This window comes from Ceratotherium simum, chromosome 11 (assembly GCF_057802395.1).
Source record: "Ceratotherium simum simum isolate JZ-2026a chromosome 11, ASM5780239v1, whole genome shotgun sequence".
In the NCBI taxonomy this organism is placed as follows: Eukaryota; Metazoa; Chordata; class Mammalia; order Perissodactyla; family Rhinocerotidae; genus Ceratotherium; species Ceratotherium simum.
In genome coordinates, this window is record NC_141910.1 from 73,221,389 (window position 1) to 73,240,602 (window position 19,214).

Consider the following 19,214-nt stretch of genomic DNA (forward strand, 5'->3'; position numbering starts at 1 on the left):
GATGTGTAATTATAGGATGTAAAATCCATGCAGTGCACTGAGCAGCCCTGGTAGTACACACCCCGCCCCAGAGGACCGTTCTGAGCTGCAGGGGATGCTGAAACCTGTGACGTCACAGTAACGTTGGGGAAACATCCTCTCACAGAATATAAGGTCCCAGATGAACAGGACAAAACTCTACTTTTTAAAAAATATGCCTCCACTATGGTGGGTAAAATGGAAGAAAATTGTGTCCATTGGGAAAACAAAGGGGGAAATTTTGCCTTTAAAAACGCAATTTTTCCCTTCCCGTGGAGCCAAGATAGCATCCCAAGGGAAAGAATGTGCAGTCTTCTGAAAAGATAATAGAAACAATTGGTTTCACTCTTGCAGTTGTAAGGCAGCTTCACTGTGATCTCAGCGGGTTTATTTTGTTGCTTCTGTGTGCAGGCGGAGAGGTGGGGGGGGGGACAGGGGGGAGGGATCTGCTACAAAATCCAATGCAAAGTTACTAGTTCTCTGGTGGTAACAAGGTCCTGCCACTTAGTCAAAGCCACGCGGCAACAGTTTCAAACTCTTGTGACTCGTATTAAAATAAGGTAAAACACAAGGCTTATTCCTCTAAGTCTAAAAGTAATGAATAATATTTAACAATAGAGGAGCTCAACTTTACAATTCTGGTTTTCAATTTTTTACATTATTATTTATCGTCATTGTGGTTTTATTCTTGCTGTTTTTCCTGAAATGCAAATAATGTAAAATTGGAGAAATACATCTCTTTTTTTTTTTCAGAGTAAAAATAAATTTTAATTTAACGTGTTTGTGCACCATAAAGAGACTTGATTTTCTCTACTAAGGCTCTGTGGCAAGAGGCTTCCCATCAACCCAGAGTCCTATTTACGAGTCCCACTAGTAAAATCATGTGGATTTTCTCCCTAGAAAGGAATGTTCTGTGCAAGTGATAGCCCAATTCATCCACGTGATTTTACTAGTACAATCAAGATTTGTACAATGTTTCCATCTGTTGGTTTTCCTAAATGGTGTATGCCAAAAGTCTTTCCAAACCTAGATTGCTACTAACAATAAAATAAATAAATGTTTAAACAAGGTCATGTTGTATTTTTGTCTAAATTTTTAAAGATATTTAATACATATTCTTATTCTGAGTGTGGGGAAATAGGCACACTGTTATGGACTGAACTGTGTCCCCCCTAAAGTTTTCGCAGCCCTAGCAGACTAATTCATACACACACACACACACACACACACACACACACACACAGTTGACATAGCTAAAAGTGAGCACAAGCCTACCGAAGGGCAAGTCGCTAATATAGATCAACGACATGTACGGGACCCATAATCACAGACCCAGTCTTTCCATTCCATGAAATCCAATCCATGGAAATGGGACAGAGATTTCCATGTAAAGATATTTCTCATGGGAGTATTTATTTAAAAAAAATATAAAAACAACCTAAACATGCAAGTATGGAGGAATGGTTAAATAAATTATGGCATAGCCATACAATAATGAATTATGCAGCCATTTAAAATTATTTATGCAGAATTTGTATTTACAGGGGAAAAATGGACAAATATAATTAATACCATAAAAACATACAACTGCAGGTACAGAGGGAACACTAAAAGTAAATGAACCTCCAAGTTAATAGTAGCTGACTCTGAGGAGTGGGGTAATGAGTGATTTTTATGTTATTCTTCCACTTTTCTAGATTTCCACATTTCTTATAATAAGCATGTAAATATGGAGAAAACTACCTATAAGAATTTTTTTTAATTTTCAAAGACAAAGGAAAGAAATGCTGTCTCCAATTTATAAATTAGGAAATTGCAAGTGCAGAGGGAGTGATGGACTTAACACGTCTCCAGAAGTTTGCTGGTTGAGTTGAAGAGTGAACTAGACCCCTCTTGCTGTGCCAGATTTAGGTCTGCGCTGTTCAGCTGTCAGACAGTCCATCTCCCACCTGACCTTCCGAGTGGGTGGATAACCAGCACCATCTAAAAGACCCAAGAACAGTCTCCCTGGAAAATCTGTGAGGACAGGTAATGGATGGGCAGGAACCCCCAGTCACAAAGCAAAAGCTCACTGTTGTTAGATTATGGTACACCCAAATTTTGGAATACTATGTAGCCATTTTTAAAAGCACAGCTTATCTATATGTGCTGATAAAGAACCATCTCCAAAGTAAACTGTGTGGTGAAAATAAAGGAAGATACACAACAGTGTATGCAGTACACATACGCCTCTAAGAACTTGAATATGCAGAGCTTGTCTTACAAGGATACTCCAGAAACTCTTAACTGTGGTTCCTCTGCAGAAATTACTAGAGAACTGGGATAGAAAGTGGGAAGAAGACTTACTTTTAATTTATACATTTTAAAACTACATATTTACCATGAGCATAAATTACTCTGGCCATAAAAAAATGGTTAATTTTAAAAAATAACTTTGAAGTAAGAGAAGTTAAAGGCATAAAACTACTTTGTCAATGCCCCTAATGTGCCAGTTAATTTTTTAATAGGAAACATTTTAAGTAGGTTGTATTTTAAATTCTTTACATAGGAAATATTTTTAAATTTTTTAAATAGGAAACAGCACATGGATCTAGGAACGGATTTTAGCCAGGTGACTGGATGATGATGACGACGGCCACCATCTACTCAACATTCCCCACGTTAAATAGCTTAGTCAGTGACAGAACCAGGACCTAAACCTGAGCCTCATCCTCCGAACTGGTGACTTCAAACACTCCTGGTCATGACCAGGTAGATTCTGAGGAGACCCAGACAGTCAGGGGCATCAACAGCTGACTTCTGCAGAACACACGCTCAGCAAGCCACCCACTCCCCCCACCTTGGCCCCCCGTTTACAAGGAAGGGTCAGAACCCCTTTCTCCCTCGAACATCAAGGCCTCTGAAAGCTGTCATAATAACCATTTTCTGTTTTTATAGTTACAAGGTCTCCAAGCAAACATGATCTGGTCTTTTCTTTGTAGAGAAGACCCTGTGTTTGGATGGATATTTGGGTCCATCTAGTTGAATGGAGCCTATGCTGCCAGAGTAAATGGTTTATGATAGAAAAAAGTGTCTGTCAAGATAAGTGAGAATCATGGATGTCTTGGGTCATGCCAAAAACAATGTAGCTTTAGGGATGTGTCTTTGCCAGGAAGGATCCATGAGCTCCTCCATAATGTTCCCTGAGATTTCCATACATTCTTCAGAAAGAGATGTCCTTCAAGAAATTTAGAAATACTATCTTTCATTATTTCCAAACAGCTCTCATATTTGTAAAAGGCACCTAGTATGTTTAAATGTCTCCCTTGCAGAAGCTTAAGGAAAGGTATCAAAGAAATGATCGCTGAGGTTCTGAGGATAAGTGAAAGGAGCAGAGTTTAGCTAATAAACAGGTTTCCTTCATCCTTCTGCTTCCCAGTCTGGGGCTCTGCCGGGTCTAGCAGGGCTTGTCTAGCCACGTGGGCCTCCATCCCTTTGCTGGTCAGCATGAGAGTGAAGGGCAACTCATCAGGAATGTAGCCAATGTGATTCCGGTTAGCAAAGGCTGGGCCTGGACACTGCTGCTGGTGTCCGTCTGACACTGAGACCCCCAATTCCGGAAACTCACTGAGAGTCTTTCCAAAGAGAGTAGGACATGGTAAAAGGGGGATGCTATCCTGAACTTCACATCAGGGATTTTAATCCCAAAAATATTAAAACATCACAATATAAGAAGGATTCGGGAGAAGAGCCGCCGTTTGGAGAATTCCTACCCAGGGACAAGTGCTGGGCCGGGCTTCTGGGAAATGTTACCGGTTAACCCGACCACACCATGCAGGTGGATGTGATCAGTCCTGTTTTACAAACGAGGAAGCCAATTCAGAGAGATGCAGTGCGTGCAGTTCACAAAGCCGGTAAGAGGAAAAGCAGGATTTGAACCAATGTTTTGAGTCAGTGTGCTCTCTTTCTACCACCCCCAAAATATAGGGCGGATTGGCCCACAAAGCAGCCTGGATCCACTGGACATATTCACGGGGGCACCTCCACACCTAGCGCCATCCGTGCTCCAGGGCAGCCGGGACATTCCGGGCCTCAGGCTGCGCTTTTCTAGGACACGCTGTCACCTACAGCCTGTGACAGCAAGAGCTCATGGTGGGAAAAATAACTGCTAAATTTGCTTTCAACATCCAGCAGCTGCAACTGCTAGATTAAAAAGAAAATTAAAAGCCTAAGACTGAATTGTGTGTTCCCACCGCCGTGTAACCTGTAAACAGCGGTGCAGCAGCTGGATGGCTTCCCAAAATCAAGGTTCAAGAGGGAAAGAGTATAGAGCACCTGCAAGGCTGGGTCCTACAGAAGGTGTCCCCAGAAGAAGAATTAGCTCAGAGAAAGGGGAAGAGGGGGCAGAGGAAGAGGGGGAGGGGAGGAGGAGGGAGGGAGGAGGTAAAGGAGAGTCTGTCAGGCTGAGCATTATCTTGAAAGAGCCCCGGAGCTGTGACTTCTCACACAGGACACTGTACTCACTTTATATGTCGGGAGGTACGATGATATGTTTGCCACCTGGAAGGCACATTTATATCACAATGTACCACCGGTTTGATCTGAAAAAAGAAAAAACAAAAACCTCAGAATTCAGTTCAAACTAATAAACACTTGTTCAACACCCACGGTATGCACCACACCGCCCCAGAACCTAAGTAAAGGTGGGGGCCTTGGTAATAGGACACACGGGGAGACCCAGGAGGGGTGCACGGAATGCTGGATTCCATGCTAGTTGGTGGACAGGATTCCAGCCAGGACAATGCCCGGGGATGGGGATCGGAGGGCTGTGTATTCCAAGTGGACGGCAAGCTCCACGTGTGGAGGTGCAGAGTGCAAGGGGGTTACAGTGGTCCATGAGGGCTCAGAGAGACAGGCTGGAGGGTTCTGCTAAGGATGCACCTGGCAACTCGTCCAGCAAGCATCGATGGTCTACTCCCCAGGGACACGGCTTGGCCAAACTGTGGGCCCCAAGAATGGATGGGCAGCTGCTAATTCAGGCCGTGAGGCTGGAGCCAGAACGTCCTGGCAGCAGGTGAGAACACCTTCCAGTGCTTTCTGACCTTTCTCTTCTCTTTTCTGTGAGTCCACCTGAGGGGCTGAGCTGCCTCTGGGGCCTCACTCAGCTTCAACCTCACGTCCACTGGGGCCCAGACACTCAGGCAGGAGAAGAGTCTGAGACCTGCCACCGGTGGGTGAGCAAAGTCTCTCTTCCTCATGGTCCTATTGTTTAAGAGAGCACAGAAAAGCAGTCTTCCCTGCCTGCCTCATTTTGCCCTCTGCTACTCCACACACTCCGCATTACATCCCAGTCGGCCACCTGGTCCACTGGCCAGTCCACACACAGGCCCTGGGCCTTTGCTGCAGGATGCCTTGGCTCAGGCTCCTCCCAGCAGGAAGCCCTACCCTACCAGCCCCTCCCCCCACCTATCTGCTCACCACCCCTCCAAGGCCATCTCTAAATCAACAGAACCCAGCACCCTTTTCAGCACGCCCTAATTAGAACTCACTTAGTGTCCCTCACACCACAGGCCGCTCCTCCTGCAGGATTGCTCCCCGCTGCACTGTGACCTCGGGGCAGAGATGCACTCAGAGGCCATCCTACCTCACACAAGGCCACCAGAAGGCCTGACCTGGACCCCACCTCCAGGGGCTTCTTCTTCTGCTGATCCTCCCATCCCCCTCCCAGGCTGGGACCCAAGCTCCCTTCAGACCCCGCCCAACATGAAGCTCACAGAAGGGATTTGAGCTGCTCGGTATCAGAAGTCTTTGTTGTGGCTCAGAGTTCAGGTCTGACTCATGTCTCTCCCTCACTCCCTGGCTCCTGGACCTCATCTCCGCCTGGAGCCTGCTGCCTGCTCGTGCTCTGACTCCAACGCCGGGCCCCACCAGCTTGTAGAGGCTCTGCCCTGAGTTAGACCTGGTGTTCAGGGCTTAGAACTCCTACTGCGCCTGGCCCAGCAAGGAGGGCCAAGGGACAGAGGGTTTCTACCCAGAGTTGGGCCTCCCGCCCTGGCCTGCCCAGCTGTCTGCTCTCCATCCACTCCCAGGCCCCTCCAGGCTGCCTAGCTCATGTGCAAACCGGCCACCTAACCCTCTGATGTTGGCACAGCTCTACTGAATTACCCCAAGTTGAGTAAAAGTCACCTACAAAAGTTCCTTTGCCAAGAATAACACCAGTATACTCCCGGTTCACCACGAGAGACAAAGTAAGCTGCACATACCGTTCACAGAGGTGACAAATTATTGACATCTCAGGATTTCCCCAGGACTGTTTTTTAAAAGAGGAGAGGGGAAAAGCGTTACTCTGGGTTTTCTGAAGGAGACGAGGAGGCAGTGTCCACGTGGCTCGTGGGGTGGAGAAGGGTGAGAAGAAAGATGGAGCTGCCGTTGGGAAGTCTGCCTCAGCATCTTGCTGCAAGCCTGAAACGCCTTTAGTCAGGAGAGAGAACTGACGAAGAGTCATGAGAAAGCAGAGAAAATCTGGGAGGCAGACTGGCAGGTGGAAAACCACCGGCTTTGGAGTTGGGTAGACCAGCGTTCAAATTCCAGGCCTATATCTTCCTATCCGTGTGACTTGGGAGAATCTATTTCACCTCTGAGCTGCAATTTATTAATTTCCAGAATGGGGATGATATACCCTGCAGAGTTTATATGAGATGATGTTTTATATAACACACACTGCCATACCTATCACACAGCAACAAATATTCAATCCAATAAATATGAGAGTCTCCCAACACACACAGAGAGACAGAGACAGAGAAACAGAGGAGAGAGGAGGAAATGGAAAGAGAGAGACCATTTAGCATCTTGGTCTTATTATGGTCCAAACAGAATGGCAGAATTTTACCCACAGCCTACTGATTATCCCCAGACATCCCCATCTCAGAAAATCACACCACCCTAGACCCATTTGTTCACCTACAAAATCTGGGAGACATTCTTGAGTCTTCTCTTCCCTTACGCCCCACAACTAAACCATCAGCACATCTCAGTCTACCTCAAAACTGTACCCTGGACCCATTCAGTTCTTGCTGTCCCCACAGCTACCAGGCTGGCCAAGCCCTCATCTTTCCCCTAACTCGTCTCCCCACCCCAACAGTCCTCTCTTCACAGCAGGCAGAGTAGCCTTTGTGAACATAAATCAGAACGGGTTACTCTCTGACTTAACGCCCCCAGGCGTGGAAAGATCCCTGCTTACACTAAAATCCCACTGCCCACGAGGCACATGTGAGCTGGCATATGCTGGCCCCTGCCCTCATCTCCCGTGTCTCACCTCTCTTCCCCTCCCCCCCACACGACGGCTGTTCTTTCATTTTTCCAGTTCTTTAAACATCAAGCTTATGCCCCACAAGACCTTGAGCCTGGAATGTTCCCCTAGATCTTTGCACAGCTTGCTCCCTCTTGCATTAAGTCAACTTAGGGCCGGCCCTGTGGCTTAGCGGTTAAGTGCGGGCGCTCCTCTGCTGGCGGCCCAGGTTCGGATCCCACGCACGCACCAACGCACCGCTTCTCCGGCCATGCTGAGGCCGTGTCCCACATACAGCAACTAGAAGGATGTGCAGCTATGACATACAACTATGTACTGGGGCTTTGGGGGGAAATAAAATAAATAAATAAAATCTTAAAAGAAAAAAAAAGAAGTCAACTTAAAGATGTCAGCTCCTCAGAGAGGCCTTCCCTGACCAACAACACATCTCGATTTATTTCCATCTAGCACCTAATATGGCCTAATATTTTCATGTTTATTTATTTGCTTATTATTGATTCCTCCTTGTAGAATGTATGCCTCCTGAGAGCAGGACCTTGACTGTGCTGTTCACAAAGTGTCCCCAGTGCCTGAACACCGAGCGGACCATTGTAGGAGTTCAACAACTATTTCATGGATATGAATGAACGAATGCTGTGATGACACGTGAAAAACAGCTCTGATACTCCAGAAAGGATCCCAGAAAAAAAAAAAAAGGCCATTGAGAATTGTGGTAATGCACACCTAGGCCCATTGTTACCCTATTGTCATACTATGTATAAAATTGTGCACACCTGCATACTAACAGTGAAAAAAATCAATGCTATGAATATCAACAACTAGCATGAATTTACGGCCCTAGTTTGAAAACAAATCAACAGAAATTGTCCTCTGCAAAATTCTATTAGGGAAGGTACAGCTACCCTAAGAAACAGCTTTCTGCTTGATTGCATTAAATTATGGAAACAATGAGCTAATTGCTTTTTTAATGTGTTAATGATTCATTAACCCTGATATCACCTGCCTAATTAAATAACTCTAGCAATTAAATTCATGATTCTGGATTTTTTTTTCCCTGTACTCCATATAAGCTCCTAAGAGGTGTCAAGCAAATGCGGTTCTCTGTGTCTGTCTGATGGTGATGACAGTTTCAAAGACTCATGTCACTCACCTACCCTGAGACATGGAAGAGATCTCCAACAACAGTCCAAGGTAATTAAGCCAATCTACATCAACGATGGAAGGTGCTTGAGACTACCAGAGGTGTACCTCACCAGGCAGAGACGTGGTTTACTGGATGCCTGTGGTGTATCAGGCACTACATTCATGACTTTAGATGCATTCATACTAACCCTCAAAATGACCAGGCAAATATCCAGGCAACAAAGAATCAGAGAATTTATATAACTTCCCAAGAACACACAGTTCTTAAGTGTCTTGGCCATGATAAGCCATCAAAAAGCATTTTATTGTAGTAGTTTTTAGCAAAATGGGGATTTGAACATATGCCACTATAGCATTCAGGAGCTTGTGTTTTGAGTCATCCACCATTCCAAGACTGGCTGTGTCACTCTCTAGCTGTGTAACCTTGATCAAGTTGTGTTACCTCCCCAAGCCTCTGTTTCTTCATCCATTCAATGCAGATAAAAGTGGTGTATATCTCATAAGGTGTGCTTTCAATATAAGTAACACAGAATGAGATCGTGCATGTCCAGTGCTTAGCACAATGCCTGCAGTGAGTTAATAGCTCAACTGACAGAAGTTGTTGTTATTTTTGTTGTTGTTGTTGTTGTTAGGCTCCCAAGACCCTGCTCTTTCCACCTCGTCCTGCTGTTCCAACTACCCTCAGCGGACATCCTCACAGCCTTTTCCAGGCAAAGCATCAAACAAAAAAGACTCAAAAGAATCTAGCATAGGGCCAGCCCCATGGCTTAGCAGTTAAGTGCGCGCGCTCCGCTGCTGGCGGCCTGGGTTCAGATCCCGGGCGCGCACCGACGCGCTGCTTCTCTGGCCATGCTGAGGCCGCGTCCCACATACAGCAACTAGAGGGATGTGCAGCTATGACACACAACTATCTACTGGGGCTTTGGGGGGAAAAATAAATAAATAAATAAATAAATAAATAAATAAATAAATAAATAAATAAATAAATAAATAAATAAATAAAAAGAGAATCTAGCATCAAGAAAAGACCTCATCATGTAACCACATTGAGAGGAGAATCTCACAATAAGCAAATAGTGCTCATCAAAGTCTTGTCCATGCAGTGTCATGAAAGTGAATTAACAGAGATGGCCAAGCTAAAGGAATTAACAGTAGATGCTTAGCCTAAAAGTCTAAATCAATTTCTAAAGAGATACACAATGGCCACAGATCACAGAAACCTTGTGGAAAGTGCAGTGGTCTTTGCATTTCTTGTTTTATTCATTAAGAAAAAAATGTTGCACTGGATCACCTCCAAAGTCACTTCAAATTCTCATTCTGTGATGCTGTGAGTCAAAGAAACAATCAGCTTCACTCTTTCCCAAAATGTCAGAGTCTTAATAGGTTAGCCATTCTGGAGCAGTGACGTAAGGAATGGGAAAGAGGCAGGCAGGTCAGAAATCACCCTCCATCCACCCCAGCACCATTACCGGTAGAAATGTGGCAGATCTGGGCAATCCCTCAATGTCTTTTGCAGTCCTCTCCCTAGTTTTATGCTGCATTATGGGCCCCCAAGGAGGAGAACAGGCAGATGTATCTAAATAATGGGGGGGGCGGGGGCAGGAGGAGAGCAGTGGCTGTTTTCCATCCTTTGGAAAATTGTGCAATTTTTTACATAAAAAAAGAACCATGACTAGGGTTTTTAATTGACTTAGCTGATTTTACGTACTTTGTAAAGTTCTATCGTGATTCTAAAAGTTAGGATTTTACCCCCTCTGGAAAGTTGGGAAGGAAACAGGGGCACACACTTGCCCAGCCCTCATGGAGGACTCCTTGACTGAGATGACACTGGCAGGAGAGGTCCATGTTTGGGTTACTTCTGTGCCCGCTAAGACAGCAGCTGATCTGAATTATGATGGGCCTTGAGTGGAAGCTTCCAGATCTAGAGTGGCAGAGGGCTTTGGATCATCCCGGCAAACGTTCCAAGTTTCTGATGACAAGACTGAGGGTTGGAGCAGCGACTTGCCTGAAGTCAGCAAGGTTGTGCCAAAGCAGCTGAAGCCAAGAGCTCTTGACTCCTGGGCAAGGGTGCTTCCCACAGAACTGCTCCTCCTGAAGAGCAATGCGTTTCAAAATTTTCTATTTCAAATCCTATTTGTTCAGTGATTTATTTCTTTTTATTGAAAGATACTTCTTCTTCTCCAAACTATTTTGAATTACTGATGATTCCTTGAATGCAAGTCTCTCTCCCTCCCTCTCCTCATCACCATCATCACCACCTCAGCAACCTCAAGCCTCTTTCTCAAAAAGTGGGAAACACAATATGCACAGCAACTAACCAACCACTGAGTGTCCTTGGAGTGAGCTCAGCCCAGAGAAACCCTCAATTACTCCTTTTGTGAAAATAAAATGGTAACAAATGAAACTAATCACTCCTACTGGCTTGGTGTTAATCACCTCCATTTTCTGCATGGTCTCTGACAATAGCCAATATGAATAAAATAACCAAAAAGGAAGAAAGAAAGAAAATGAAGACTAGGGGGGTGGAGAATTGAGGGAAAATAAGAATAGAAGCAGTAGAGCAAGTGCAGGAGGAGTGAAACTTATGCTTATCCGCATACATTTTGTCAAAATTCATTGATTCTCTCTGCCTGTATGGTTAAACTGTAGAGTTAAAAGAGAGTTAAAAGCAGCTGATAAATGTCAACCTTTGGAGACAGAAGAGTTACTGAAATCAGCTTCTGTGACAAGCCTAGGAGAATGAAGCAAGGTCTACAGAGCGAAATCAGTAGAGGTGAGAAGGAAAGAGGCAAGCAGGCTCCAAGGCATGGTGGGACCTGGTGTGTGCCAAAGCCAGCCAGTCCATAAGTGTCTTCCCCATCCATCTGATATCAAAACTAAAATCTCTACCATTGGTCACTCTTTGGGCCAAGATGTTGTCTCCAAAATGTCTCTGACAAAAATGCAAATACATCACACATGGCAGAGAAAGAAAGTTAGCCCTCTCCTGCTAACAGAGCAGCAGAAATCATCCATGAAGGCCTGAGCCCTGGGAGGAAAGGGCATTTGGGGGAGCATGGAGGAAAGGATATCCTAAAGAGAGAGGGAAGAAAGTGAGGGTGGGGAAAAGAGATAACCCCAAATAGAATCATAAATCCCTACACAACAGGAAAGAATGATGTTAAGAGCAGAATCAATGAAGCAGAAAACAGAACAAAAAAAAAACAGAGAAAACCAACAAAACCAAAAGTTGGCTCTTTGAGAAGATCAATAAAATTGATAAACCTATAGCCAGATTGATCAAGAAAAATAGAAGACACAGATGACCAATATCAGGAATGAGAGAGGTCACATCACTCAGATTCCACAAATATTAATAAGATAAAAGAATATTATAAACAACTTCATGCCAATAAATTCAACAACTTAAATGAATGGACAAATTAAAAGACACAAACTACGAAGTTTCACTCAAGAAGAAACAGACAATCTGAAGAGAACTGTATCTATTAAACAAGTTGGATCGATAGTTAAAAACCTTCCCACAAAGACAACTCCAGGCCTAGATGGCATCACTAGGAAATTCTACTAAACATTTATGGAAGAAATGTCACCAAAACCAGAAACAGACATTACAAGAATAAAAAAATTACAGACAAATATTCCTCCATGAACATAGATGCAAAATTTTAGCAAATAAAATCTAACAATATATAAAAAGGATAATATTTCATGACCAAGTGGAGTTTGTCCCAGGAATGCAAGGTTGGCTTAACATTTGAAAATCATCAATGTAATTCATATTAAAAAACAAAAAACCATATGATCACCTCAATAGACACAGAAAAAGTCCCATGTAGTCCAATTTAAATCTTAATCCTACACCCCATGCAGAGCTTCTCCCCTCAGCTCAAGCCTAGCCCGGCTGCAGTGGGTAGAGTACATGGTTTTTGTCTTCAGCCTCCTCCTCCTCCTGGCTTTTCCAAGGCTGGGCTGGAGGGTATAAGAAGACAGGCAACATCTAACATGATTGGAGCTGCTGCATCTGACTTCCTTCGCAAGTGTCCAAAAACAGCTTTCAGGGGGAGGAGGGATTTAGTGGATTCTTCTGAGAACCTCCACAGGGACCTCCATGCTGCACTGTTTCTAACGCAGGAGACGCATGCTCCAGCTGACTCCTTGCTTCAACCCCTCCAACCCTTGCTACATTCCCCACAGACCTTTACCATGACTGGCAATCATTCTTGAACAGCTCAAGTCTGGCGACCTTCTGAGGCATTCGTCTCCCAGGAAAAGTTATGCACCTTTGCCACACCATCCCACCATATGGTGGGAGTGCAGCTTGCACAACTGCTCTCTCCCCACCCTGTCCTCACAGGCCTCCATCCTTCTGATGCTTTGGGGCATAGAGAAGTAGGTCTAACCTCTGCACTCACCTGCAAACCTAAACCTCAAGCTCACAGGTGGAGTCCTCCCAAGTGCCTTTCATGCTCCTCTCAAGCAGAGCTTCTCTGATTCAGCGTCCAGCCGCTCTTCCTTTCGGTAGGCACCCAGTTTTCTGAGAGGTTCTCTGGAACCTCATACTTGATGTGAAGCACCCATAGGAAGCAAAGGAGAAACACCAAAGCATCCTCTACTCTGAAAAATTCCCTTCATCCAATACATTTACTAATATACAGTCCTTCTTATGGAAGGTTTCAAAGGTGATGGTCGGACCATTTTGGTATCTTAAGTAGATCCTACATTGCTATATCTGACACTTTAGAAAGTGGAAAGTTGTCAGCCAAAATTCCAAGATATTAGGCAAAGTCCCATTCAACATCTTGTAATTATACACTATAAAAAGTGGAGGAGAACTGGTTGCCCCACCACCACCTCCATCATCACTACCTTCAACCCTGCATCTAGTCCTAGGATTAACCATGACCCCACAGCACACGAGGACAGGCAGGAAAGAGAAACATGGAAGGACCAACTCAGAATGAGGAAACTGCATTAAATCCACCACAGTGGACAGGAAGAGATGCTATGGGGCAGTAGGAATGAGCATGAGCACCTGTAAAATGAAAATAGTTATACTGAACTTGCAAGATGTTGTCAGGTTTTGAGATGCCAAATGAAAAGCCTCTGCCCATGACAGCACTTGTTACAGAGTGAGTGCACAATGAGGGTCTATTTAATATTAGCATTAACTAATGAGGATCAAGGCTCACTCTTATCTCCCCTACCCTTCCTCCTGCCCAGCTCTGCCTCGTTCAGGACAAAGGACAGCTCCACACTGCCATCCGGGCCGATCAGCGAATCCCTGGACTCTCTTGGAGACTAAGAACCAAGGCATCCCAGAGCTCGACCCAGATGAGGTTCACTCTCTGAGGCTGACCTGGAGTTTGGCCACATGATTAGCATTGGTGACAATGGCTGCACAGCTAATTTGTGTGTCATGCTCCCACGGAGGTACTCCCTCTGAAAAATGGATTTATAGGTTGGAATTGACATGCTGAATGCCTCCAAAATTGCTGACTCTGCAAATCGGAAAAACCATCCCACAGAGACAGACAGACATATGAATTATGGAGCCTGCTGGCCATGCTGCTAAGTCCCTGCTCAGTAGCAGGGCCTCAACTGAAACCAATCTATAGGAAAAGACCCAAGGAGAGAATATCTGCCCTAAAATTCTGCCAGGCTGCCAGACTTCCCGAAGGTGCTCAGTCAGTTTCATTCATTTATTTAAGACCTATTTATGGAGGACCCACCCTGTAGTAGGAACTATGCTAAGTGTTATGGATGCAAAGGTGAACAAGACCATCACCACACCTGGCCTCGGAGAGCTGGGAGCCTAGTGGGGACACGGGCACTAAAGAAGTGATCTGTAAACAAGCACACAGCACTGTGAAAAGGGCTCTGTAGAGGCAAGCATGGGGAACTATGGGAACACAGAGGAGAGCACCTAATCCTCATGGGGGGAGAAAGGAGGCTTCCTGGAGGAAGGGGCATCTAGGTTGACCTGAAATATAGTAGGAGCCAGTCAATTGAGGACAGGAAGAAATGTTACATGAGGCAGGAAGAACGGCATACACAAAATCTTGGTTAGAGGAGGGGGTATGTGGATATAGGTTTTTGGGAAACTGAAAGTCATCATGGACTGGATCCCAAACATAGAGGAAGGAGTGGTGAGAAGTGAGGCTGAAGAAGAAAGCAAGGGCCAGATCAAGAAGGACCTTAACATTCATGGTGAACTGTGTCAACTCCATCCTCTCGGATCAAAGCACCTTGAAGCATTTGAACAAGGGAAGTGATGGCTCAAATTGGAAAGAGACAAGGCTGGAAGTAGGGAGACCAGTTGGAAGGCACAAGATTTTTTCTAGGAACAGATCTTGGTGCCTTCAACAAGAATAGAAGTAACAGAGATGGAAATAACTGAATGGATTTGAGAGGAAGTAGACTGGATGGGGTGAGAGAGGCTGCAGAGTTGCTGGGAGAGGTAAGAGTTGAGAACAATATCTGGGTTTCTGGTTTTTGGAATTGGGTGGACAGTTCCATTCTCTGACATAGAGAACACACACAAAAAATTGAGCTTTGGGGCAGAAGCCAATGAGTCCAAACTTGGACATGGTGAGTTAGAGGTGTCTTTGGGACATCCAAGTGACAATGCCCTATAGATAGAGATGTGGACCCTGAGTTAGAGAGAGACCTGGGAGTCTTGGGCACATGGATGATAATGGAAGTCATGGAACAGATGAAGCAGACTGTGCTGCCTGAATGAGAAGAGACAAGGAACCAGGACAGTGCTCTGAGGGACATGAATATTCAAAGGACAGACAATGACAATAATTGCACAAGCAAAATTTAGAAGAAACAATCATAGGAAACAAGAAGAGAGAAGAGTTTCAGAAGACAAGGAAAGAAATCATTTCAAGAATGAGAGGAGAGGACTTCATATCCACCAGCATGGCTATAATAAAAAGGCCCAAATGTTCATCAACTGTTGAATGGATAAATAAAATGTGGTATATTCACGTAATGGAATGAAGAACCAGCACATGCTACAACATAGATAAACCTTGCAAACATTATGCTAAGTGTAATAAGTAACATGCAAAAGGCCACATACGGTATAATTCTATTTACATGAAATGTCCAGAATAGGCAAATCCACAGAGACAGCTGTTATTACTCTTATTATCTTTTCTCATCCACTCAAGGACAGTTCTCGAGCAAGTCTCCCTTTTCTCTCCCACATCGTCAGTTTACCCACAAAACATCTTGAATAGCAAAAGCAATCTTGAGAAAGAAGAACAGAGCTGGAGGCGTCACACTTCCTGATTTCAAACTATATCACAAAGTTATAGTAATCAAAACTGTATGGTATCAGCATAAAAACAGACACATAGATCAATGGAATAGAATAAAGATCCCAAAAATAAACCGATGTATATATGGTCAACTATTTTCAACAAAGGAACCAAGAATACACAATGAGGAAAGGACAGTCTCTTCAATAAACAGTGTTGGGAAAACTGGACAGCCACAGGCAAAAGAATGAAACTGGACCCCTGTCTTACACCATACATAAAAATCAACTCAAAATGGATTAAAGGCTTGAACATAAGACCTGAAACCATAAAACCCCTAGAAGAAAACATAGGGAGTAAGCTCCTTGACATTGGTCTTGGCAATGATTTTTTTGGATTTGACACCAAAAGCAAGTGCAACAAAAGCAAAAATAAACAAGTGAGACCACATCAAACTAAAAAGCTTCTGCTCAGCAAAGGAAACCAACAACTAAATAAAAAGGCAACCTACTGATTTGAAGGAAATATTTGCAAACCATATACCTAATAAGGGATTAATTCCAAACTATACAAGGAACTCATACAACTCAATAGCAAAAAAATAAAAACAAACAAAACAACCCAATTTAAAAATGGGCAAAGGACTTAAATAGACATTTTTCCAAAGAAGACATCAAATGGCCAAAAGGCACATGAAAAGGTGCTCAGCATCACTAACCATCAGGGAAATGCAAATCAAAACCACAAGGAGAGATCACCTCACACCTGTTATCAAAAAGACAAGAGATAAACGCTGGTGAAGATGCGGAGAAAAGGGAACCCTTGTGCACTGTTGGTGGGAATGTAAGTTGGTGCAGCCACTACAGTAATCAGTGTGGTGGTTCCTCAAAAAATTAAGAATAGAACTACTATATGATCAGCAATCCATTTCTGGGTATATATCCAAAGGAAATGAAACCATTATTTTAAAGAGCTGTATGTATTCCCATGTTCATTGTAACATTATTCACAATAGCCAAGGTATGGAAACAAACTAAGTCTCTGTTGATGGATAAAGAAAATGTGTTATATAATACAATGGAATATTATTCAGCCACAAGAAAGAAGGAAATTTTGCCATTTGCAACAACATAGATGAAACTGGAGGGCATTATACTAAGCGAAATAAGCCCAATTTTCAGCTATAAGATGAATAAGGTCTGAGGATCTAATGTGAAACATGGTGACTACAGTTGTTAACACTGTGTTGCGTAATTGAAATTTGCTAAGAGAGTAGAACTTACCTGTTCTCACAAAACAAAAAATTAAGAAAGAAAAAGAAAGATAATATGTGAGGTGATGGTTGTGTTAATTAACTTGATGAGGGGAATCCTTTCATAACGTATATCAAATCCTCACATTGTACACTTTAAATATCTTACACTTTTGTCAATTATACCTCAATAAAGCTGAGAAATATGGTATAATGGAATACTCTGAATTCACTAAAAGTTATTATAGGAGCATATTTGTTAACATGTAAAGATTTCATGATACATTGTTAAGTAAAGGGAGATTTGTAAGAAATAATATGTAGAATAGGCTCTCATTTTTGCTCAAATAAATATGTTTATAAAGCTAGAAATGTGTATATATATATATGCATATATGTCTATATATTTAGAAGCATATAGAAAAACATGGTGGTTAATTCTCTGGGTGATAGGATTATGAGTGTATTTTCTCTTAAATTATATACATTTTCTCATTTCTGTACAAAGAACATGAATTATACAGTACTTTTTTTTTTTTTAAACAGAACCAGAAGCTTCCAAAAACGTGTTCAGGACAGTTCAACAACAAACAGTGAGTGCCAGTGGCAGGACCACAAGAGAAACATGGCGGAACTGAGTGTTGGTTCAGTCAGTCCAAAGTGCCTCAGCCTAATCTGGAGTCATCAAAACCAAGTTAAATTTCATTCCTCATGCTTTTGAATAAGGTGGAGAATCACATAAAACTTTATTAAAATTTATATTAAAAGTTAATTTTAAAATATTCTTCATGTGAGACTCATTGATAGCTGCAATCATCTGGAAAATTCACCTCAGTGAATCTTTTCCTTCTCTTCCACAACAACTTGAGACAAATAAGATCTAAATTAATGGTATAATTGTTTTTATACAGAATAGGCCCACTGAGATAGCAGAATCAGAACACAACTCTCACGGGGAAAAATATTAAAGTGGGGTTCATTTGTTCCTATTAGTGGAGAGAAAAGGACTGGAGAGGTCTTCTAAATTCTGCCTAAATCTACACAATTTGAGATTACAAACCAGACCTCTAAGATGTAGCAATAGAAGTCCTTGAATTAAAGTGAGACCAAGGACATTTTTCTCATTAAAACTAATAAGACTCGGTCATTGAAAGCCAAGATCCCAAGAGCATCTATTTTGAGTCTAATTTTCCTTCATTTAATGAAACATAATTTCAAATTCATTATATTGAAGTATTTTATAAATCATTTCTATAGTTATATTAAGTGTATATTATGGTATTCTAATTAATTTTAAGTAAATTTCTATACTAAATTAAGGTCTCTTGAGAAGCTTATACAATTTTCCCACTAATCTATTTTGACCAAAACAGAAATTCTCTGCAAGAATAATCTACAGAAAGCTAGGTATTTCTATTCTGGTGTTAGTATCACAAAATAAGGCAAAATAACTTAGTAAAACATTTAAACATTGAATTTTTGGACTTGGCCAAATCTTACAATGTACTCTATTTAATTTTTCTGTTTGCACTGGCATTCAACTTGGTAGGCATTCATGGATCTCAAATTTGGACAGGCTGAGCCACTCCAACTTAAAGATGTTATGAGTAATAATAATGTCAACTATGTGTGGAGCTCTTGCTAGCATGCCAGGCACATGCTGAATGCTCAACACAGATCATCTCATTTAATCCCAACAACATCCTGAGAGATACTATTTCAGATCAATACTTACAGATCTCATCACAGTACAACACGTCATGAATCATTCAACCACTTCTCTACTGATGGACATTCAAGTTGCTCCCAGGTTTTTGTAATTACAAAAAAAATACTGCTATAAACATCCTAAGCCCCATGTGTGACTAGGCCAAGGGCTGTCCACTGAATGAGCTACCCGGAACAGGTGCAGGAAGGGCTGCGTGTGGCCTCGACACCCAACAAGGCCTCCAGGAGCTTTTAGTACCAGGCTCGCAACTCCCCTGGCCCTGGGCACCTGGGCCCCACGTGGTTTCCCCCACGCAAAGCTGTTCTCCACTGGCCCTAGAAAGAGCTGGAACAGCCAAGGGGCAAGGCCCCCTTTCTGCAGCTCACCCTGTGGGCATTCGCTCCCCTCAGCCCTTCGCACAAATCCTGGAGAATCACAGGCCCCATCTTGCTGACTCTCTGCTTCTCAGTCTTCCTGGTGGTGTCTGTTTTGTGCCTTTATTACAAGACCTTGTGGCATTTGCCTTCACCC

The 19,214-nt window shown here is 43.1% G+C and overlaps 1 protein-coding gene across 1 annotated transcript in view; it reads right to left on the reverse strand.

Annotated features, from left to right (window-relative positions):
* Positions 1–19,214, reverse strand: part of DCDC2C (doublecortin domain containing 2C) — an 86,716-nt gene that overhangs the window by 56,225 nt on the left and 11,277 nt on the right. The window contains exon 3 of the mRNA XM_087436404.1: positions 4,522–4,598. Coding sequence (XP_087292530.1) covers positions 4,522–4,598 — 77 coding nt within the window. The remainder of the gene's footprint in view (positions 1–4,521; positions 4,599–19,214) is intronic.